Raw genomic sequence first — 24775 nt, forward strand, 5'->3', positions numbered from 1 at the left:
CAGCTCTTGTCTTGACAACTGTGCTACCCTTCAGCCAGGCTTCTTGTCTTTTCATATTCCAGGATGCTGAAGCTGCAATGCTTTGCTGCTATCCTGATAAAGTCTTTGAGCCCCTTCACTCTGTCCTTTAAGCTCATAGCTCTTCAATATTGGCCTTTGTACTCCCTCTTCACCCTTGTTGCTCTCTTCAAAATGGTCCTTTAGGTTTTGTTTTCCTCAGTCTGCTTTTCACAATGCTGTCTTCACTTGGAAAAGGCTCTTGCTGTGTCAAGTGCCCTGTTTTTCTATCTTCAAGCTCACTTACTCTTTTTTGTGTTAATATTCTCAGCAGCTGTCACCTTTCGTGAACAAGTGCTAGAATTGGGATGCAATTTTTGTATTTTAATTAAACTCTAAAAGCTAGATTTACAAAGGGACTTCAACAGTACAGCTAAGTACTATGAGACAGATTGGCAAAATATCAATAGACTTCTCTGAACATTGGTAACTCATGACTGCCTGGTTCAACAAACTGCAGGGCATGGGCAGCACTACTTGTTCATGGGTGGAATCAGGCCCCTGAGGAGAGCCTGTCCAAAGTTTGATACCATCCCAGTGTTTCTGATTTATCTGCAGTGTTTTGGGGTGGGTGCATTTTTTCAACATTCCTAGAGCAAACCCCACTGCCGTGTTGTAAAAATTGAAGACTCTGACAACTGGTTACAGATGTCAGAGGAACATATGGTGTGGTGCAGTCTTTTTACTACCTGGGGCCGCCTTTTGTGGAGTGACTGCCTCAGAGTTAGTAACAATCCAGCTAAATTCTAAAGAAGAGTATTTTAATAAGTATTGTTGGCTTTACTTGGAACTAACTGAAGCTGAATGTTGTTGTAAGAAAATGGCTTTCAGTTTTATAGCCGTGATTCCAAGCATATGTACCCCTTCTCTGAGAGGTTTTGAGACTGTTGATATCTTTCAAAACAGAAAACATCAGTTTTAAGTGATTTAATCAATGATTTATAAATATACCTCCAATAGAATAATTTTGAGCATGATGACTTTAATAAAGTCTGCTCTTCACACACAAAGTGTGAAAATACATACACTGTTTTTAACAGTCTTTACATTTAGCAATACCAAGCTAAGAAAGTTAATTACTCTTACACTACTTTTAAAGGTGTTAAGAGCAAACAAGACATGGCAACACCAACATCTCACTGTCCTGGTTGCAACAAGAATTAGTGGGAAAGTATTATATTCATCAGCTTTTCTGAATCTGATGCTCTCAATTTATAGGTTGTTGTAGTTATTTTTTGACTGAAGAATACTTAGCAGATACTCATTACAGCAGATGCTATTTATGGCCTGCCTTTAGTCCTTCTCCACATTCTTTATCATTTCTTTAAGTGAGATCAAGGTCTGAGCCACACTGAATGTTTACATTCTTCTGTTTACATGTTAATTGTGAACCCTGTTGTCTTTCTATGTCATTTTTAATTAACAAGTATATGTTGCTTTGAATTTTGAAAGTCTCTTAACAGTTATTTTCAGTGGATTGTTTCCATCCTAAAAGCTCAGATACCTGAAACAAACTTTATAGCTTTTTTTTTTCCTCTGTTCTGTAAAGGAGAGACAAAGTGTGTGTGAGAAGGAATCAAAATCTCTGGACTGTATAAATTGTCAAGCAGTAAGGTTTTGTACTTACACGGAAAGGCTCCTTCTAGTTGTGTCCTCCATGTGCTGGCAGGTATATTACTGAGCATTACACTTTCTTTTTAATGTTGTTAATTTTGGAAAGCTAATATGATTTTTACATGCAGATATTTGTTTTTCTCCTTTGGTTAAAGAAAATTTTCACACATTGTCAGATATAATTATGCCTGCAACACTTCTCGGCTTATCTAAACTGTGTGAAAGAGATGAAGCTTTTATTTTTTATGAATGTATTTCTGCTTTAAAAGTTTAACACTAAATTGGCTGGAAAGAACAGGGATTTAAGTATTAGACAGTTTTAGAGCACTGGGGGTATTATAGTCCCCTCCACATTGCATTTGAAAGGGAGACAAAGATTAAAAAACCCTGTTTAAGTATGACAGAAGTACTCACAGTTGGCAAGTCTTCAGTAGCCAGGGACCTTTGTTTGTTGATAGAAGCCAGCTAAGGACCCCAGACTATATTGCTTTTACGTGTAGCTGTAATAAAATAACTTAAAAAAAAAAAAAATAGTAACAGTTGTAGAGAATACGATGTATTTAAACTGAAATTTATTGTAAAAATTCTGTATTTCTCTTTCCCAGTGCTACAAAATTTCTCTTACACTGATCACTCAGGATTATTTTAACGTGTACACCTGACTCAAACATCTCTGTGGGGACAGGACTGGGTTAAAAATTTTTACATACACCTGGGTCAGCTTTGAATAATGTAGTTGTAGACTATCCTTGAGATGTCTCTTGGGCTACTTAAATTCTGTACAAAAGCATTTATAGAGAAATTTCATGTGTAGAATGGATAGGCTTTTCATGGAAAAATATCTCCATCATGCATTGATTTTCTATTAATTTCTATAGTGAGACTATAAGACCCTAATGCTACTTTTTGGTGTGGTTTTTTTTTTTTTTTTTTTTTTTTTTTAACTGTTAGTATCTTTAACTTTGAGCTGTATGGTTTGACCCTGACTTTGCAGTAGTTTGTTAGTATCAAAACATGTTAGGCTCTAAAAAAAGCAGTTAAACTACAGAGTTGAACTCATGTTCTACTTACTGATCCACTGCCCAAACCCAGTTTAGATTAAAATGGATTTCCCAATACTATTTGTTTATATTTTATTGTTTTTCTGAACTTAGGTCTATGATTATTGTGATTTCTCCTTGCTTTGTACTGAGTTCTGTAAGAGTGGTCAGTGCTTTGCTGGTGGGGAGGTGCTGGCAGCTTACAGACTTATCATCTGGACAGAAGATGGCCACAGTTACATCTACCAGCTGCTGAACAGGTGGGCTCAGATGGGAAATTCACACAAAAAGTTCAGGTACAAGATGAACTTTGGGAGGGTTACTATGGAAAATCTCTGCATGTTGCAAATGATCAAAAACCAGAACAAAACCACTTTGGCACTCAAAGATTTGCCCTGAGTTTGACAGCCCTCAGTCTTTGTTTAACACAGCAGGGGACATAGGAATAAGATTAGCCATGTAGAACTTGGGCAGCTGGTGCTGTGATTTCAAAAAGTCTCCTGTAATTACTTATTTGGTTACTTTTAATTTAACTTGTGAATTTTGGATGTTACTGTTCTGCTTTCTAAAAAAATTACTTTCTAAACCTTGTATGTTTTAATTTTTTTTTAATTATGCAGTGGCCTTTCTAAAAGCATGTACCCTGCTGATGGAAAGGTGCTGAAAGAAACAGTTTGTCCTCATTTACTCAGCTTTACTGGTATGAAGGAAAATAAGGTAAATTCATAAGGGTTTGAAAGTCTGTTTATTGTCCATTCACAATTACCTGAATAATCCCCAAAAAATTGATGAATTCATCAACAGATTTAATTGTTCTATTAAAAACATGAGTAATATTTATTCCTTCATTTTAAAATTGTTACTTACAAACTTGAAGATGCTCATAGCATATTTTGTCTTTGATTTTGGCTATATTTAGGTTTTTTTCACAGTGGAAAAAATCCCTCTACAAGTATAGATAGACTGGTTGTTGAAGTAGCTGGTGTTTCTTTTTTCTAATTTTGATAAAAAGAGAAATATTTTTCTAGCATAAAGATGTGTTCTAAAATATTTTTAGAAACTTTACTTTCAAATCTGTAAAAATTAGTAAAAATAAATAATAAAAACTCCCAACAAATAAAACACTGTCATAAAACCAAAATAAAAAAAGGCAACCCAGGAGCAAAATGCAAGCAAGTTACTTAGTTCTTGTTTTATTAAGGAATGTACACATATGTCAATGAAACCACATAAATAGATTGCTTCCCATGTGTATCCACCCTGAATTGAGGGGGTCTGAATATGTGGCATCTTATCTGGAATACTGGCTTCAGCCTTCAGAGGCATAATCACATGCAGAACTTTCTTGCACTGTGAGCAGACTGATGTACCCACAGTGCATAAAATTAGACACATGTGACTCTCTTCAGAACCATGGTCTTGGCATGAAGAAGTCGCTAATGTTAAGAAAAGAGGAAGCTGGAAAGGTAGGTGATCTTTATACTTTCCTTCAAGAATTCATGTTTAGCAGAGCATGTCACACCAATTTCAGATTTGGAGTTACTGTGTGGACAAGTATCTCAAATGGACTGGGCTGTGTTGGAAAACCTTCATCTTCACTCACTTTCTATGTAGTGCTTTGTGTGACCACAAAAGAATGAATAAGGAAACCCAGTTGATTTAAAAAGTAGAATTTATAATTAGGAAGCTGGGGGATGGGAAGGCAGGATATGTGGTAGGCCTTCTTACTTGGGCCAAAAATGGATCAAAACAAATAGATTATTCTGTGAGACTTTGGTTCTGGTGCTTTTGCTAAGTCTGATTGCTAATGCTGTTTATGAAGTTGTAATTGTTGGAAGATGTGGATTTAATTCCTGCCTGAAATGGCATTAGTTTGAGTGTTTGTGTGACAGCTCAAGCAGCTCATTAAGCAGTTTTATGAAGATATGCAGCAGAAACATTTTTTGTAGCTGACTAGAAACACTGTTAAATATCTACCTGTGAGGTTTTGTAGTGTTCTTTCTTTCTCTTGACAAATGTAGGCCCTTAGAAAGTATGTTTGTTGCATAGTCCTGTGAAGCCTGACAGATTTAATTTTCAGTTGAAGGGAAATAGCATAAGCCATTCATCTTTTCCCCAAGTGCTGTGATCTAAAATCAGATGGGATAACTGCTGAAGGATGCCAAAAGGTCAGGAAAGGTGAGGGAAAAGAAACAGCCAAAACACCTGGCTTAGCAAATAATAGGGTTACAGTGGTGGTACAAAGTTCATACACGCTTCCCCCCAAATACATGCTTTTTAAAAAATACTGACCTGCTCTGTTTTAATATTTTTGCTTTAGTAATTACCTTACTACCTAAATAATTTTTATAGCAGATTTGTGAGACAACCAAATTACCTGTGTGATGATCCATTTTGAACTACATTTTGGGACTGTAGACTGAACCATTTTACAGGACATTTAATTATTTTGGAATGGACTCTCAAACTTCAGTGTTGTAAATAAGTGTATCCAAAATATGAGGTGGTCGTAGAGACTGATAAGGCTTCTCCTGAGCCTCCTTTTTTCCAGGGTAAACAACCCCAGCTCCCTCAACTGCTCCTTATCAGAACTGTGCTCCCGACCCTTCAGCAGCTTCATTGCTCTTTTGAGATGCTTCACCACCTCATGACTGAATGGTGGTGTTGTAGACTGCTACCTGTGTAAAAGCATAATTCTTACCTTTCATTATTGGAGTCATGCAAGCTGTGATGACTGAAGCTTTGCTGAATTTGTTTTGATGCAAAGATTATCAGCATTTCACTGCATTGTTTTTTCAGCCTGACTTTGGTGCTTATGCTGGTGAAACAGTAAACCTGAGGAGAACTCCCGGTTCAGTTTTCCATTTGAGGTGTAGGTTTAGCCAAGAATATTTGCAAAGCAGAGGTGATCTTTGAGAGGCTTGTACCAGGCAGAGTGGACTTGGTCTGAGCAGGATTTAGTGGCAAATGAGGAACCAACTGTGGTTTGTTTTATATATTTACGGCTTTTGGTGAAAAAAAGCCTTCACATTTACAATTAATTATTACATTGTTTTGTCAGTTTTCTTTCAGATTACTGATTTACTGTTCTTTTTCACAGAGTCTTCCCTTTGTCATGGGCTTCATGAATGAAAGAAAGGAGCCTTTCTACAAAGTTCTTTTTTCTGGTGAAGCTTCAGGACAGATCACTTTGTGGCACATTCCTGATGTTCCTGTGTCAACATTTGATGGTTCTCCAAAAGGTTTGGCACTTCTGGCACACTTGCTACCATCTTTTTCATTATGTCTTGGGGTCAGTTTTCATTAAAATCTGAATTCTCATAAAAAACTTTTCACGCTAAAAAGTGATGTTCATTTATTCACTGTGTGATGATTGCCTGTAGTAAGAAGGAGTAGCAACTGCTGACTTTCCAACCCTAGACTGCAGAAAGGATAAGTTAAGGGAAGTGATCAAAAGATGAAAATGTGTGTTTTATTTAGTTTGACTTTTTATATTTTGTCTTGCATAAACAAAAAAAATCCTCTCTTGCCCCACCCTCTAGAGATCCCAATTACAGCTGTGTGGACTCTTCAGGATAATTTTGATGAACATCATTCCATGTCAGAGGGCATTATTGATCAACTTTGTGGATCTGCAGATGGATTTGGAAGTGCAGTTGTCAGTTCCTCTGTGTACATACCTGCTCTTGATAAGCTTGTGTGTGGATGTGAAAATGGGAAAATTTTTGTAACATTAGGTTTAAAAACTGCAAGAGCAAGACTTTTAGAAAACATATCTTTTCTTAAAGGTAAGTTTTAACAATTTGTTCAGATTCATCTCAGTCAAGCACAGAAGACTTCATACTTCTGGCATCCCTTCCAGTGATCCCTGTAAAAATTCTCTGAAGAATAGGGCTGGTGGTCAGGGATGAAATGAGAAAAATGGAAGATTATGATGATCTTTCTTCTTCTGTAGCTGATCTATTGGATCACAGCTTAGCACTACCAAGGTGCTTTCCAGTATTAGGAATCTGGGGATGGCTGTGGGATTGGATATCCGCTGGAAGTGAGATATGTGACATCTCACTATATTGGCAGTTTTCTTTTTTATTTGCTCTCTAAAAGATCATTCCACTGAAGGGAACATAAAGGGTACATCTCAGTAGATGAAGCTCAGAGTGCAGACCTTTGTTCTCCGTTTTAGGAACAGGTCCAAAATTCTTTGATCCCATGTGAAGGTTGGTTATATTTAGTCCTTTGAATATCCTGACTTTTAGGAAGTACTGAAAAATATGGAACTCCTACTCTTAAAGAGCAAAAATAATTTAGGCACCATCTTGTTTCAGATAATCTACCTTACAAGGTTCTGAATGGTCACAGTAGCAGAGTCACTTGTTTGCTTTATCCACATGACAAGTCAGTAAGATTTGATCCAAGCTGGCTGTTATCAGGGGGCCAGGATTCTCTTGTGATCTGCTGGGATATATTTACTGGAGGAATCCTGCACCAATTTAATCTGCAGTCTGGTCCAGTGACAGAGCTCTTGCAATCCCCAGAACACTACAGAGTAAGTAAAAGCATAATAAATTATGTCCCCAAAAAATTATCTCTATATACCCATCTGTGTGTGTATATATATATACACAAGAGAAACTAAAAAGAAACACTGTCTGGCAGTACTTTAGACCACAGCATTTTATGCTTAATTTACCTTCACTTAATTGTTGTCTTTGAAAGTTGCTTTTAATTTCAGGGAGTTGAGTTCTTGAGTTTGTGGCATATTAAATTGAAGCTCTTATTCTCTCATTCTATTCACCATTTTTAATATTGTGATTATCAATTTATATGTCAATCTGATTAACTACTCCTCCTGAAATTTAAAGTGTGCTCAGTAAGGCTAGGAGCTTGAACACATTTTAATCTGATCTTTTCTATAGGTCCAAAATATATATATATACTTCATTTTGGTTGCTGACACATCTTTGTGGTCCTTTGCATGTATGCTTTTGCATTTTATGATATTTAGAATAATTTAAAGTTGTGTTCTAATTAATTGAATTTTGAACTTAAATTTAGGTGAAGATTTACTGTACTGAGTGTTCTATGTAACTTTGAATGTTGTATTCCATGGGGCTGGGATTCCCATTTTTTCCTCTTAGCCTGCAAAGACACATTTGATACCTATGAATGACTCACAGTTCAATGACATGCCAAAATTAAGTAGTCAAAAAAATGGTTTGCAGTAACAAAGTTTTTAATGTTTGTAAGGCTCCTTTTCATCTTTGTTCTAAAAACTGAGTAGGATTTAATGCCTGCCTGGCTAGTGTTTCATCCTGGTTTAAAGAGATGACTTTTTTTTGTAGGGGAATTCCTCTGTGTGTCACCAAAAATTACTTGCAGGAAGGGAAGGCTTTGCAGTATCAGATCCATACAGTATGAAATCAATTTGTAACTTACTCAGTTTTTGTTTGTTAGAAATACCTTGCCCTTGGCTTTTGTTTTTAGACCTGATATAATTTTATATCCCATGAGCACCAGTTTGATATAAGGTAGTTTTTTTTACTACTTTCTCTTCTAGGACAACTGCTACTGTATATAATCACTGCTTTGATATGCTGAACATTGTGAATACATGGAATTTAAATAATTATGTCTAAAATACTGAAAAACCAAAGATGATGGTATGTTTTCCTGTCAGGGAATGAGCTGTATAGCCAGCCTGTTGAAAACAAGATGTTGGCTGAAAAAACCCACAATTTCCTGCAATCAGTATGTTCTGGGAAAGAAATCACTGGAGTACTTTTACTAGGCCTGTTAAAATGATGTGGTTATGAATGTGGTTACAGTGTTGAAACTGGAGTTTTCTGTTTTCCAGTTGAGAGACCAGAGTATAGTGTGCTGTGTGTGCAGTGACCACTCAGTAGCAATTCTACACCTTCAGAAGAGAGCATGTCTCTTACATGCCAGAAAGCATCTGTTTCCTGTGAAGAAGATAAAATTTGACCCGCTTGAGAATGTGCTAATTGTTGGATGTGAAGACAATTCAGTTTATATTTGGGAAATTGAAACAGGTAATAACACGGAGGGTTGTTTTGTTCACTTTCCTGAAGGTTTGTCTGTCACATGGTGTTATACGAGCATAATTTATGGAAGACCAAAACATTAATAGAAATACTAACACATTGATTATATTAATTGGAGAGTTCCAATGTTCCTATAAACAAGCAAGCAAGAAAATTTTCTTATGTTTCAAGGTATGCTACTAGTAAAATAGAATCGCTTAAGTCAGATCCTGACAATCAGAAGTTTAGCTGACATGTCAGTGAACTGAGTAGAATATTCATTCATGGGAGCTATAAATAAAAATCAAACTTATTAAAAAGACTGATGTTTTCAGTCTAAACAGTCCCAAGTTGGAGAACAAAGTTAGGCTTTCTTCCAAAAGTTCATGATCTGAGATCTTTTGATTTAATTGATAATCACTTAATAGTGGAAGATAATTGTAAAGCTCACAACTGTATAGTCAGCAGAACTAAAGCTGAGTGTTTTCAGGTTAAACTGTAGGTTCCCAGGGGATTTGAGAATGTAATGCTGATTCATGTGGGTAATAAGTGTAGTTATTTAAACTTGGACAGACAGAACTATTAGAAGTTTTAATGGTACTAGACACTACAATATGGGTGTCCAGGCAATTCTGAGCTGTGTGTCCTGAGAGGAGAAAGGTACATTGAGTCCAGAGCCCCTCTGAAATGCACAGCGTGTTAAAACTGTATCAAAACACAGTTTTACTAACTGAACACTGAGGTCACAATTTACAGGTTATTACAACACACAGTCTACACTGTTTGTTTTAGACAAAACAGAAAAAATCAGAGTATATTTGAACTATCTCTCCTTTACTCATAAAAACATTGCCTATTTCAAGATTAATGAGGAAGTAAAATTGGTGCCACTGCTCATGCATGTTACATATTCAGACAGGGTGCAGATGGATAAAAGTGTGTATCTTTTGTTTCAAGTATCACAGAAGAATGAGTGCCACAATCACTGTCCCTTTAAGAATAGCTGGTACACAAGAAAAGATGCTGTTATTTGCTATACAGTAGCAATTAACAAATCTTTTTTTTTTTTGGTTCCTGTTTTGCATTGCTGACTAAAAGGTGGCATTTAGGGTCAACACCTGAGAAAGCCTAGTAGGATATACTGTAGTTGCTTTAATGTTGAATTATATCTGTATTGCAGGAGAACACAAGAGGTCACGGCGTTGATCCTTGAAATTGGCCTGACCTAGATCAAGAGTTATGTAGATAACTTCAGTGGCACTCAGGCAGACAAAGCATTGTTCAGATGTATGACAGAGATGCACACAGCATCACTGAGGCAGCTCTGCAGGAACACAGCACCTTTCATTAGGATTTCATCTGTTGGCAAATGAATGGGCAACCAGACATAGTACCACCTGCCTAAACAGTTACGTCTGAATGTGTTCCCTGACTCAGTTAAATAGGATAAAATCTTAAGTGGTAGCCTTGTGCTTGAATCCCATCATGGAAAGGGATATAAGATAGCTTTTATTGCTTCCACAGCCAGAAAGTGTTTGTATTTCTTCTGGCTGTGCAGTTAGCTTCATGACTGAGGCTTTGCCTCTAAGTTAAAGTCAGTGGAGTATTGTGTCAGACTCATCTATCACTGGTTGCAGTTAAAATGCTGAATCTTAACAGTGTTCCTGTGCAAATTAACGGATGACTGGGAAACCGCCAGTCTGGTTATAATTTCAGGCTGTGGATTAAGAAATTTTATGAATATTTCAATATTTACACAGTTGTAGAGTCAGCAGTAATTCTGTTGGATTTGACAGATGACTTTTCTAAAGTTGAGGCCTAGTACCACTTAAAAACTGTTCTTCCATTAGGTAATTAATAGGATGACCCCTAAAGCAGATGGAAGATTTCATTATGCGTAGCAGTTCATTGTCCAGTTTCCTGTGACAGAGGTTGACACACTTGTACAGAAAGCATTCCAAAGGACTTAAAAATGTTTGTTTCAACAGGCTTTCATCATTACTTTATGGGGCAGAAGAAAATTTGCGTCCTAGGTTAAAATCTAAGTCTGTGCTACTTCATGTACAATTTGTTGTACTCTCTTTTCGTGAGGGTTCCAAAGATAACCTTATTTTACATACTCACTGGGAAGCTTTCTGAGTACTCTAATCTGCATATATTCTAAATAAATGGGATTTTCAGCATAGTTTATGCTGACATGTTAAATACCAGGAGTGTAGGTGACTGCAAGTGTAATTTGTCTGTATCTATTCCCCACTGACTAAGGCAAGACTAAAAAAGGTGGGGGGGAAAAAAGGGAAAAAGGTAATTGCCTGCTCTCTTACATGGCTAGAATAAGATAAATTTAATTACATCCTTGTGTTCCCTTGATTTACAGAGCAAAGCAAAATAACTTGAAGTTTAGATGTTGGTATTGTACCTGCATGTGGGTAGTGATATAGGAAACAGTACAGAAGCCATGAAATGATATCTGTGTAGTGTAATGTATTTCACCTAAATTTTAATATATGTATCTGGCAACTTTCCATTACAGTGGAATATCTTTCCATGACAATGAATATTGATCTAATCATACATTTGGAGTATTAATATAGTATGTGTACAGGATATGCTCCAAACTTGTGTGCTAGAAGACAAATATGAAAATCAATAACAAATTTTAGTCTAATTAAAGTGCAGAATATTTCTTCCAATAGCCACCACTTGAAATCCCCTTCAATAAGGAAATTAGTTGTTATCTGTATTGCTTTTACATTTTCCTAACCAGCTGGTATCTTTGCTTTTTTAGAAAAATAAATACCAGTACAATAAGATATAGTAATAAAAGGATCAAAGAACTTTTCCTTGCTGTGAACAGCATATGGCAACATGTCTACTAAGCCACCTTTATATCTAATATGTATTAAGAGTGAGGAATGAATGGGTAGACTTCAAATAGAAATCTTCCTTGCTCAGAGTTAATAATCTTCATTTATCAGCAATAAATTGTTTTTCAATTAGTACGAGTTTAAAATGAATTTATTCCTTGAAGTTCATAATACTTGCAGAATGAATCATCTACTAATTTCCTGTTACTTTTTTTGCCTTGCGAGTCTTGCTCTGTTTTATTGTTTTACAATATGTTTAGTTTGAATTTAAAGAAATAATATCACTTAATAAAACTTCAATTTATTGTTACATTATCATACTACATATTTAGCTTTACACTGGCTAGATTGTATTTTTTTTTTCATACTCCCCCAGGGAGTGCAAATTTTAAGAACTCTGTTACATGCTGCTAGCTCCATGAAAAAAAACAATTGAAACATGCCTAAAGAGTATTTTTATGAAGTCAGATCTCCTGAATAGCCAAAACTAACTCTATGCTTAAAACCCTTGCTAGGAAAGGTCCAAATCATCAATAAATAATAGATAATTACTAAATAAACATCTAAATAGTATTTTGTTTGATCCACACTTTGTGTATTGCTTTCTCTGTTTGTGCTCTACCTGAATCCTTTTCTCAATAGAATACTTTTTCTTGTATTTTGATGTGTTGATTAGCCCAATATCTGAGTGATTAGTAACAATAGTTCTGCTATTTTCTTCAAACTTTTGCATCTAAGCAAAGCAGAAATCCTAAAAATGACAATGTTATCTATAGATTCATTCTTAGAACACCCTAGGTGGTATGTAATTTTAAAACCCCCATGTTTTGATGTATTGAGTATACCAGAGATTTACATAGAAGTACCTGCTGTCTCAATTCAGAGGTTTTCTTGCTATTACTACCTGGTTTTGCAAATGTAGCATCAGGGTGATACTTTCGTGTTTATCTTGGGGTTTTCAGTAGAGGTAAGTGAAAGACTGTCACTTCCATTCACTGCAGTGAGACTGACTCTGTTTGTCACCGTGTGGAAGGGTCTGTATGGACCTCCCTCAGCTGAGGAAGCAGGAAAAGCAACGTTACATCAAGTAATGCTGTCACTGTGGTGGGAGCAAGGCACGAGCATTGGAGGTGCAGCTCACAGAAGGCGAATGTTCAGCTTTGAGTCCATCCTTTAAGGCATGAAGTTTTTCTGGAACACTTGTTTCATGACTTTAACAAGAATGATAAATGGCTTGAGGCACTTCTGCTGAGAACGAAAAAAATCATGCCACTTTAAGATAGCTGTCAAGCATAGAAAATTTTACCTCAAGCATTTAAAAGCTACACAGGTATCATTAAAAGAAACCAGGCTTTTAATGAGGTTGGTAGCCCTCATAAAATATGCAGTGTCTAACATTAGTCAAATCCATCTGTATGATCATTATAAAAATCTTTACGAAAAATAGAGAAGAGCTCAGAAATACACTGAAAGTATTTCTTGTTGTGTTAATGCCACATTGATAAATTTAAATGTTACATGAAACCTCTGCTGTTTCAGAAGCATGCCTGCAATGGATGAAATGAAATTACTCTGCTGATAGTGATGTTATGGATCAAGTCTTTGATCATATTGATGGTCAAACATGCTGGAAAATTTTCAAACACTGTTTTGAGAAAAATTTTATGTAGTTATATATGCTCCAATATTTTTATAATTGGTGCCAACAATGAGCCTTCTAAATCTGTGGTAAACAGAAAGTATCACATGAGTTGAAGATTTTGTGAGGGGTGGGGTTTGGGTTGTCTGGTTGGCTTTTTTTTTTCCTGAGTAAACCTTTATTTAATATGTCTTAAAACTTTTCTCATCCCACCCAGAAATCAGGGATTAAACTGTTTAGAAGTCTAAGGCTTAGATTTCATCGGGTGGCTGTGGGGAAATAAGTTGTATAGTTTTAATGAAACTTAGAGCTCTATCAAAGTAAATTTGGTCATTACTAAGATTTATGCTTAGATAATTGTAGAACCAACAATAATTATGATTTTGTGACCTTTTTGTCCTTGTAAAATTTAGTGATTTACAGTCTCTTTTGATATCTTTTTCATTTTCCCTGTCTCTTTATTGTTCTCTTTTTCTCTTTAGGTCATTGGTCAAAATTAGATCTGAGTGGGTGAATGTGGCCTAACTGATAAATCCTGTGGTTGTGTTTCATCTGCTGGAGGCCATGGTGTAGGGTCACAGTCATAGCAGTACTACATTCTTGTTTCTTTCTTAATGAATTTTGCGTAGCCTAAAGATCTGCAAATCTCCAAATAAGATTTAAACATGGATATATATGCCTTGTGGAACTTAGCACTTGGATTTGGGCGTATTTTTGTTTTAATTTGTCAGTCTTAAGTTAAAACTTAGCTAATGTTTTGCCTCTTTTTTTATTGCTTCTTATATTTTATGTGTGTAAGCCTCAGGTCAGTCTGTAGCTTGTAGTCGAATATTTCATAGCTCTCTAAATTTGAGTCATCATTCAGCAAATACTTATTGATGTAGAATAATAAAGGGTAGTGGAGCTTGGGAAAGTCTGTCTCAGAGTAAAGAAAAAAAAGTGTCATCTTTTCCCCAATTTGCAGAAACTGAGGATACCTGACTTGTCAGTATGTGAGGTGTATCTTTAGATTCATATGTATGCATACACATGTACATTTTTGTACTTTATGTATACTTGGAACATGTATGGAATTTAGCTGTACGTGTCTCTTCCCTCCAGTTGATAATTGATCTTCGTTCTTATTAATAAATAATATTTTATATGTATAAATATAAATATATATATATGAAGTGTAACTGAAAACTGATTGCTATGATCCAGTGCAGTCAGAAGAGTGCATGCCAGGGAGGGGTTTCATTCCAGACACTAAGGGGCAGATTCTCATTCCATCTTACAGATTGTGACCAAGGAGTAGATGGAAACTACGTGCCTGTCTTCCAAGTTCAGAGCTGGTAATTTCTTCCATTCAGCCCAGTTTAGCACATTTACTGTGTCTTAACAGTTCATGTTACAGGATTATTGTCCTTTACTGTTTGGAATAGTTTAGATGGAGTCAGGGAGAGAACAGGGGAGTTTCCATGTCCTTTCTTTTGGGGTCTTATGCCTGCATCAGAAATCCTGAGGTTAAGAACTGGCTGCATTGGGGAATTGTTCTTTTTACCCACATATGTAAAACAGCATTGTAAATTAGATTTCAGTAGTATTCTTAGTGTTGTTCTTCATTGCTTTCTTCAGCTGAAGGATGTTGACAGTAGTTTGCTAAGGCTCTTCTGAAAGTGTATTCTGAAGAATGTCAATAACACACAGAGTTGGACGTGACAGAAATCTTCCAAATGCAAAAATCAGTAAGGAGGGTCTGCAAAGATGCATCACAGGGCATCTCCATTTTTAATCTCTTCCTACAAGTAAAATACCTTTAAAAATATTATTGGATTATTTTAATAGGCTGGGTTTTGTGTAATCTACCCCATTTCTATTTGCTAGATGGCATTTACTTTTGTCTTGGTATTAGTTGGAATATATATTCTTGAGGCAATGTTTGTTCCCTCTGTTTTGGGTCAGTTGATGTTGGAGTGGTAGCACTAGCAATAAGGAGAAATATTTCAAGCAAAGTGCTTGACAGCTGTCTTGGAGCAAGAATTGTAGAATTGTAAAATTCAAGCATTTTTGTAGCAAGGAATATAAAATTTCTGTATGCCTCACTCTACCAGCATAGAAGAAAGCATGTTGGGAGGGTTTTTTTCAGATGAAATAGGTATTTATGGAAAGGAAGATCTTAACAGAAAAAAAACCAACTAATGTTACAGATGGTACTTATGCTGAAAGGTAAGTTTTCTGTTTTGACTACTTGTAAAGAAAAGGATTTGTTGTCGACCACATGCTGTTTTTTAATAAAATCAATTCTGAAATAACTCCTCATTCACAGAGCACTGTTATGCTGTAAGAGTCATCTGAGTTACTAGGTCACAGCAGCACTGCAATATTGAGGATTTTTGGTACTTCAGCTGTGACAGCAAACAGAAAGCACTGGAGCCTGATGATATGACAGGTCATGTGATGGCAGCAAATGCCTCGTCTTGAGACAGGAAAATATGCGTGACCTCTCCAGTAAAAATGCAGCATTCAGTACAAGCAGAACCCAGAGAACTGTGTGGGCAGCACTAACACCAAGAGACACAATTTGTAGTACTTGGTCCACAGGAAGAATAAGATGTTGTAACAGTCTCCAGCCAGTCGCATCTCGTGGTCTAGAGCTGCCCAGGAGAGTGAAATACTCCACTCTTGTCTGTTCCTGAGATTTGGTTGCCATGGTCACAGCTTTAGAGAGATAAAGACTTTCTTTTCCTGTGTTTTGTATGTATAGTAGGGGGTCATAGCGGTGGTGTTGCTGCCATGTAGACACCCCTATGTCTTCCTGTTCATCTGTCGTTATTTTGTGCTCCTCAATCAAAATCTTTTGGGCTTATTAGTATTTAAAATACTTCAGATTTGAGAGTGGATTTTATTGCTGTCCTCTTCCCTGTACTCTCATGTACGAGCTTTGTCTTTCCTTACTCTTTATTTTCCTTTAAAATCAGAGACAGCATATGCCCAACAAATAAGTTTCTGAACAATAACCACCCCACCCCAGTATTATTTTTAATAGACTGTTTGTGGTGATCAGAAAGTCTTTGTCATATGTATACAGATTTCTAAATCCTTTCCCCTTATGCTCCCTGTTTGTTTCTCTGAAAGATGTATTCAGGCATCACAGGATACAGTTCTCTTCTTGTATTTTGTCTCCCCCAACTATTTGCTCTGTAAATGAGTAATTTGGGCTCTTCAGAAGGGTAAAGTTAAGCATATAATATAAATACTTCGTAGTACTTTCATAATCACACATTTTCCTATGCACATTTTGCCATTTTATTGCAGCTCCAGCTGTACACAGAAACCTGTACATACAGACGTTCACATACAGGGAACAAAATTGGGCAGTATATGCATGACAAGATGGGGAGTTTTTAAGAAAATCTTCTGGAAGGTGCTAATTAAAAGGGATTTGAGATAGCTGTTATGAATGATATAGAAATGATTTAAAGATGTAACTGAAGTTCTGAAATTGATTTTATGGTGTCATAGTGTTCTGTTAGTAAGAAACGAAACTGATTGTCCAGGGTATTTGCTATTCCATGTTCCTGTCTATAAATGTGCTTTAAAAATAAAAATTAAAAAAACCCCAAACCTATTGTAACTTCCCTGTGTGAGAAGCCAAGTCCTGTTTCTTGCGTAGTGTGAACCCAGAAGAGATTTTTTCAGTTTAAAAGATGTTAATTTTCTCTTCTCCAAACTACTCCAAAAATGGTATGCTTGCAATGGCATCTCCTGACACAGTTGGAGTTCGCTAGTAGCAGAAATGTTCAGTAACCTAACAACCTGTTTGGTGGCTTCTCACATTGCATCTGGTAAGTCTATAATATCTAGAAGCATATCTGTCATCTATTTAAAATAAGATGTGTGTGTTAAATATGTAAAATATAAATTCATTTTCATGTACATTGAGAATACCTGTATATTCCATTCAGGCAGTTTCTTTGCAAGCTTAAGTTCTGCTGTCACATTTTCTGTATTTTTTACCACTTCTGGTATGTTTCTTTTTCTGTCAACTCAGATTTTTTTTTTCTTCAACCAGAAGTTGAAAAATTGGCTCTGAAGTTGCCAGAGAATAGCTCTGATATATGAAAAGTAACCCAAGTCTGTAGTATGGTAGCCTTAACTAAATTATATTCTATTATAAATCCAGTAGATTATCCCACAGAATGGTCTGACTCTGAGGCTGATGGTGAGGCACTCATATGCATCTGGAGCTAACAAGGTCTGTTTGCAAGTTCTGTCTAATACCAAAGACTATGCATAATCAGGTCTTTGAAATTTAGTACCGTTCCCCCAAAAGTCTTGGATTTATTAAAAATTTATTGTAATTTCTCCTTAAAAGGAACATGATACCTGTTAATTTCACAAGGATGTTATGGTAGTCTTTCTGAAGCACTTGAGGAATCTGGAAGTGAGTTGCACTGACAAAAGTGTTACAGAAAACAGGGTTGGATGTATGAATGTGTGCATACAAATATTCACTGTGTAGTGGGCTTGCCACAGAAGTTGGTAGAGAAAGCTTAGTCCCCCCTATTTAACAGTAGGAAGAGCAATGATTTCTTTGGTGAATTTTGTTCATATTTTGCTCTGAATAATCTAGATAGTTCTATGGGGAAACAAGGCATATTTATAGCTTGAAAGGCTGCTTTACATCTGTAAAAGAGGCCAAAATAACATTAGCTGAGTGTATAATTTCCAAACTTCTTCACTTTGCAAAAGCTATAGTATTTTTAAGAATGTTTGCTCATGTCCAGTGTGAACTGTATAATCATCCCTTGTAGGCATCTGTGAAACAGTGCTTTTGTGTTCTGGAAATACTGAAATGTGTCAGTGCTGGGAGCTTTGTAGACAGTCTAACTATGAAGACCTTTTGGGCAACTTATTTTCCTTTCAGTAACCATTCTGTTCTGTAATGGTCCCTTGCACTGGCTGCAAGTCCTGGGGAAGAATTAAGAAAATGGCACATTAAAAACAATTTTGAGGCTTAGCCTTATTTCTTTCAGTGTAATATTACAGTAATCTGAGGTGTTCAACTGATTTTTATAGGGGAAAAAGAATCAGTTGCCCTATTTTCTTCTGCTCTGAATTCAAAGACTTTGTCATGTGAGTAGTAGAGGTGATACTGCAGTGAACAGAAATGGATGAGTTTCAGAGAAATAATTTCAGATAAAGAGATTTTATACACACGTATACACACAAACACTTATTGTATGAGATCCCTCAATCCCAGTCCAATATTTTTAGCAGGTGTTACTGATAGAACTTCAATGTTACACATTTTTTTCTTGTAGCAGTGAAAGGGAAAATTCATGTTGTATTACTTGAGGGTAGAAAGAATTCAGACTTAGGGGGAAAAAATTTCATGTTATAGCTGATATTTAATACTTGAAAAATCCTTCAGATGTAGTTTACCTCTGATATTTATAGGAAACATGCTATTTCAGCAATTTCTTTTAATTCCTATAGGAAATGTGTAGTATATAATAGTAGCTCATTTCAAATACATTTAAGCTCAGTTTATATATCTTTAATGTTAGTTATATTTAAATAGTATTACTAAAATTATTACTAAATAAAATTTTTACTAAAATAATATAACTGGGTATAACAGCCAGGGAATTTAGATTCCAGAGAGCCACGCAAGCGAGGAAATAGTCTGAAACATAACATTCATATCCCTAATGACTAAGATACATCTATATCAGGTGTTTGCAAGCTACCTTTACATCTGACAATTTTTAGGAATGGAATGAAAAAAATTAAGCTTTCCCTTGCTATTTGTAATCCAGAACACTAGAGGACAGCACTAAAATATTACATAAATGTGTTGTTGTTTACACTGTTAATGATACAGATGCTCTGGGAGGGCTTTGTAAGGAGGAAACCAATTGCTATTTTGAACAGTTAGGGCAAGTGATATTTTTGTGAATATTCTTGGCTCCCTTTGAAAACTGCGTCTCACTCCACATGTATAAAATATCTGGAGTTTCTTGTGGTCTGAAACAAAGTTATTTGTTGCAGTGATTTCTTTAGCAATTAAGCTTTTTAAATTTAATTTAATTTTTTTGATAGCAGTAGTGTAGAATATATTTTTAATTGTAAAAATATAAAAATGTAAATAATGTAAAAAAAGTTATTTGCCTCATCTGTAAATATTTTCTGATTTATTTACTCACATGAAATGTACTATGTTAATACTATGACACCTGCACAAGATGTAATAGTATAGCTCCTTGAAAAAGTTATAACTCCTGTTGTGTTTCTCTAGGCACGTTGGAACGACATGAAACCGGTGAAACAGCACGAGCAATTCTTACTGCCATCGAAGATTCAGAATTCCTAGGGGCAGATGCTCTACTTCCTGTATCTCAAGAGTCAAAACAAAACAAGAATTCTGGATACAAACAGTCCAGTTTGTATAAGCATGGCATGGGCCCTTATCCTGCTCATACAGAAAAATCTTCAGATAAGGTAAGAGTGAAGAGTAGACTGTAACTCAAGAGCAGTGAGTTGTGATCCAAATTCTTTACCCTTTCACCTACTGATGTGTAAGTGGGATGGTAGCTTGGTTTTAAGTTTATAAAGGTTTCTTCTGGCTGGCTCAGTTTTTATGCCTTCAACCCCATTTCATGGACGAATGGGGAAAGCAGGCGGAGGGCCTTATGTAAGATCATCAGTAGATAATCTCAAAAGGATTTTCTCAGACTTATTACCTGTAGTTAGACCCTATTTCCTCGTGCCTCTAGCTTATGAGTGCACCTGTTAGTAGTACCCTCAGAACAAATGAATACACCTTACACCAATTCAAATGTGTATGTCTTGAGAACAAGCACACCATGATCCAATGCTATTGGTCTTTCACTGCTTTTCTAATGAGGCCACAGATTCCTCTTGTCATTCAGTGGTAGTTTTGGGCATGTGTTTTCTGTTAGCATCATCTCAGAATAGACTGCAAGTGCCTTGTTTTTACTAGTGTGATTAAATTTGGTACCTTATTGGTTAAAAAGAAGATGGTAATGCTCCTGGGAGGTACTGGGCTGCAAATAGGTATGACCATCTTCAGGAAAGATTTGGCCAGGGAGAGATTTGTATTTAGCTTTATCTAGAAATATTTTTCTACAGAGATCATTAAACCAAATAATTGTGACTGATGGAGATGATGTGCACTTTCTTTTTGTTTCTGATAAGTAATAGAAGGAAATAAGATGCTTAAAGTTGAGTTAATGTGCCATTAAAACTGAGAAAATGAGTACAGAGGCACCAAATCATGAGAAGTAAGGTTGAAAATGTAATAGTCTCTCTCTTTTCATGTGACCTAGAGATATCTATACTTTTATCAGGTATTTGTAGGTATTTAAAAAGTCTGTATTTTCTATTTGTAAAACTGATTATTAAAACTGTCTAATTTAATATGATCTCAAATTCAATGAGATGGGTATTGCCTTTTTCATGTAGGAAAAAAAAAATGGTGCAAACCTGTTTTCTTACACCATGTTTGTTCATCAGGAGGTAATATATTCACTAAACTCTTCATCAGAGTGTATCTTAAGAGAAGGGCTCTCATGTTGTTTGTTCTTGCTTACCAGTTTTTAATTAATGGGGTTTGGGAATTCTGTTCTCTGCAATAAACAGAGGAAGTCATGTCTGCTGTTCCTCAACCCTCAATGTACGTAGAAGGTATTTTACCACAAGTATTGAGAATGAAAAATGCTTCCCCTCAACTAAAATGTGGAAACAGCCTTCAGAATGGTCTCTGGCCTTTTTTCTGGCTTTATTAATTATAGGAAATGAAGTACCAGGTATTTCAAAACTGTCTGATAAAATATAGCGTGATCCAAGTCCTCACTCTTGAATTTTATGGTATTTTCTTCATTGAATCTGCAAATTTACATATAACACTGAGTTTATAATGATTTTCGTTTAACTCTTAAAATTTTTCTTTGACCTTTTACTAACCTTAGTCTGAGTTCTAAAGTTATTTTTGATCCCATTTTCTGAAAAGTCTTATTAGAGCGTAATCCTGCTGAGCATGTTGTGGGGCAGATGGTGCACTAGTTGGCCATTGACACAGAATCTGATCTCCCTGTTAGTTTGTTAAATGGAATAGTTTCTTCTTGCCTTTTTAAATAGGAGCAAAAGAAAAAAGTTTTGATAGTTGTTTGGTGAGTAGTTTTAGGTATGTCTATTAAATTGAAAATTCCATGGATTTAACAAGGTGGGAGGAAGGAAAATGTGCTGGTTATGACATATGGGAAGAGAGTTTTTTGTAAACTTTCAAGTGCAGAATTTAACATGCTTTGGGAATTATCATGATCTTAAATTTGGAGAAATATCACAACAGGAAATGGTGGAATTGTAATGATTTGTAGTGCCTTTCTTCGATCTGATGCGCATCTTGCCTGCTCTGATTTCTCAAAATAATATTCTATTTTCTTGTTTAAATATTGTTCATGAATTATCTTGTTCAAATGCAAACTTACTAAGCATACTGTTGATGTCTCTTAAGACTTCTTCTGTTGAAATTTTTTTTTTAGTTTCACGTTCTTTGTCATTACAAACCTGTTAGGTTTGTCTAAATTCATAATAAATAAAGTTCTGTACTTGGGAAAGCACTTTTCATTCATCAAACATATGTCATCCGGTGCATTCAGAGTTTCTTCCCAATTGCATCTGCTTTAGAGAGGATTCTGTGGATTGGTGTGGGAAATGCTGGAGGCTAAATGTATATAGTGTAGGTGAACCTGGGGAAAACACAGCAATGGAGGTCCCCTTAATGCTATTGCAGAAGCCCAGGGCTGGCTACACAAAAGGAGTGTGGAACTGCAGCTTTTTTAGCACTGTTCTGTTATTGCTGAAATGAGGGCTTGTTTTTAAGTCTGCTGTTTTTCTTAAGTTTTGTGCAGGAAACTGTTCTTTAGGTTTTTCAAAAAGTGCACTCTTGACTCTTTTGCATCACTGTGTTTTAGCATCTTGAGATATTCTGGAAGTTGAGATCCCATGTAGTTAGTGAGAGGATTGTGGGTATCAGACTTCAGCATTCCATACCCTATTAATTAAAGTATATAATTACTATGCACATGAAACTATCACAAAACTTTCGGATTATCAGAGGGTTTTAATATAGAATGATATTTCATTACCAATTTCCTTCTTTGGCAAATTGTGTATTAGAAATTTAACAACATACTGAATTGTTAATAACTTTTCTATCAAAAAACCCCACCATCATCAATTTTAGCATATATTAATGAACTCAATTTCAGAAGATTTATGTGACAGGAAAAATGAGTGGGTAGGTATTCTGTCCTGTAGGTATTGTGGGTGGTCCTTTTGTATGAGTGATCCACATGAAGATTACAAGTAAGATTAAGCATTTATTCTTACTATTATTACTTTTTTTTTACCATTCATATTATATTTAAGATGAAAGAACATTTTCAAAATAATGGTCTCTCTTTCCTCCATCCTAAGAAAGAGATAAATATCCTGACACAGTAGTCCAGCTTCAAAGGCTTTCTTTCAAAACGTTTGCCATCATGTAAATCACAGATACAAAAGCAGAATGTTTTGATTTCATGGTGTTTTGACCATTTTAATTCTTTTATTGTGCTGCACGTGCCGGTGGGAGTACCAATAACAGATGACTGTGACAAATGCAGTTAACACAAGATCCATATTAATGTTGTAAAATCCCCTTGATATGTTTAAACAGATTTTAATTATTTTTAATGTCAAAAGACCCAAAATATATAGCTTAATAGTTCTTCAAGAAAGCTTTACTTAATATGTGAATGTAAAACCCTCTCATAAAAATGAAACTTTTATATCGGCCTTAGTCATTGACATAGGGTATTCATCAAGTCAGCAATTTGTGTGGCAAAGTGCCATTTGAATAGTGTATTGTTAGAATACTTATGGTCCACTTGACAAGGGCTCTTGCTGTAAATAGTGCAATTTGACTCCAGCTGTTAAAGAGTGGCTTTGACAGCAGCCAAATAGAATGGAGATGCTTTACTGCACCGCAGAAAAATCAATATTGGGTTCTTGTTCATAGTAACCTGTTTTCTCTCTTTTTTTTTCAGATTTATACAAGACTATCTAGAGTTCATTTGCGAAAGTTTAAATATTATTTTGAAAGTGAGGCTGTTTTATCTTCAGATTAATGTTGGTGGTGAATGATGCTTGTGTTTAGTTAAAAAGAAAAAGACAGTGCTTTGTGGATTAGATAAAAATGTGATGATGCACCATTATTTCAGCTCTGTTTATAGGGATGGATGTTAGGATGTGGTTGCATAAGTTGTGTAACTAATGACAAAAAAATGTTCTTTCCTTCCTCTTTGTGTTTGTTTTCTTTTTGCAGTGCCACTGTAGTATCCATGTCGATTTTCTAAGTATAGGGTTTTTTTAAAGCAGGTTTCTTTGTTGTTCTCCCTGCTACAACCCCCACAGATGTTGACAATCTGTAGTGCCATTGTAGATTTTCCTGAAGCATGGTCTTGCTAGTGCTGAACAGTTTTCCAGCAGTATTCAGTGACACAAGGTTGCTATGATACCTGGCCAGTAGCAATAGGTATTGAATCACTGGTCTTAATTACAATAGAATCCACACTAGACTGTGCTCATGGTGTTTATATGGAACTAGCTCTCATTATACCTTTAAGTCATAGTTCTATTTGAAAATTGGAGCTGTGTGAAAAACTGGTTTTAAAAATAAATTGAAATGTTTCAGTGCGTCATATGAAGATTTCATTGATGCACATAAAAAGCTGGATGTGTCTGGGAATTGTTTTCCTGATGTTCCAGAAATGGTTCATGTTGGAAAGTTTCCTACCTTTTCAGCTTCAGTCTTTTGGATATAAATCTGTGTTTTTCATGCACTAATATTTCTAGTGATTTCAATAACGTAATCAGAATGGTCTGGGTAAAAACACTGGAGGGAAGAGCAGCTTATAAAATCTGTGCAATAGCTGCTAAACCTTGAAATATTAAATTATACTACTGAAAATCTAGATCAGAAAAGGACATTTTTACTGTGTGTATATGACAAGGCAAAGATGGGGGAGAGAAATGGATACATTCATATGTGAACTTTTAAAAGTATATGTATTTTTGATGTATTAACTCAGCAATTTCTTAAAATACCTTGTGTTAGGAGTTCTAAAAAACTTGATATTCACTTATATAGTAGCATGTATATTCTGCTCTGAACAAAAATACGTAAAGGCAAGAATGTCCAGAAGTTATAAATAATAAACGTATCTACTTCGTTGCTTCAAAGAATAAGTGAACCACAAATGAAGACAGTAGGGCAATAGCAGCTATTTGTTTTAGTATAGCAAAGGAAGCAATTTGAAAATAAAATTGTTATTGGAAGATTTGAAAATCACTGCTAGTTAAATCTTACTGATGGAAAAATTGACAGAAAAATAGAAATAATATACAAGCACAAATACCAAATAATACTTAGCAAATAGGTAATCAGGAGTGATACCATAAACAGTG

The 24775-nt window shown here is 35.6% G+C and overlaps 1 protein-coding gene across 5 annotated transcripts in view; it reads left to right on the top strand.

Moving 5' to 3' along the window:
* The window catches only part of WDR72 (WD repeat domain 72), a 107070-nt gene that overhangs the window by 20874 nt on the left and 61421 nt on the right, over positions 1–24775 (top strand). For all 5 annotated transcript variants that reach the window (XM_039557971.1, XM_039557970.1, XM_039557967.1 and 2 more), the window contains exons 7-14: positions 1607–1726; positions 2826–2971; positions 3332–3428; positions 5812–5953; positions 6254–6499; positions 7037–7257; positions 8566–8761; positions 19542–19744. In XM_039557971.1, the coding sequence (XP_039413905.1) occupies positions 1607–1726; positions 2826–2971; positions 3332–3428; positions 5812–5953; positions 6254–6499; positions 7037–7257; positions 8566–8761; positions 19542–19744 (1371 nt within the window). The remainder of the gene's footprint in view (positions 1–1606; positions 1727–2825; positions 2972–3331; positions 3429–5811; positions 5954–6253; positions 6500–7036; positions 7258–8565; positions 8762–19541; positions 19745–24775) is intronic.

Source organism: Corvus cornix, chromosome 10 (assembly GCF_000738735.6).
Source record: "Corvus cornix cornix isolate S_Up_H32 chromosome 10, ASM73873v5, whole genome shotgun sequence".
Lineage (NCBI taxonomy): Eukaryota > Metazoa > Chordata > Aves > Passeriformes > Corvidae > Corvus > Corvus cornix.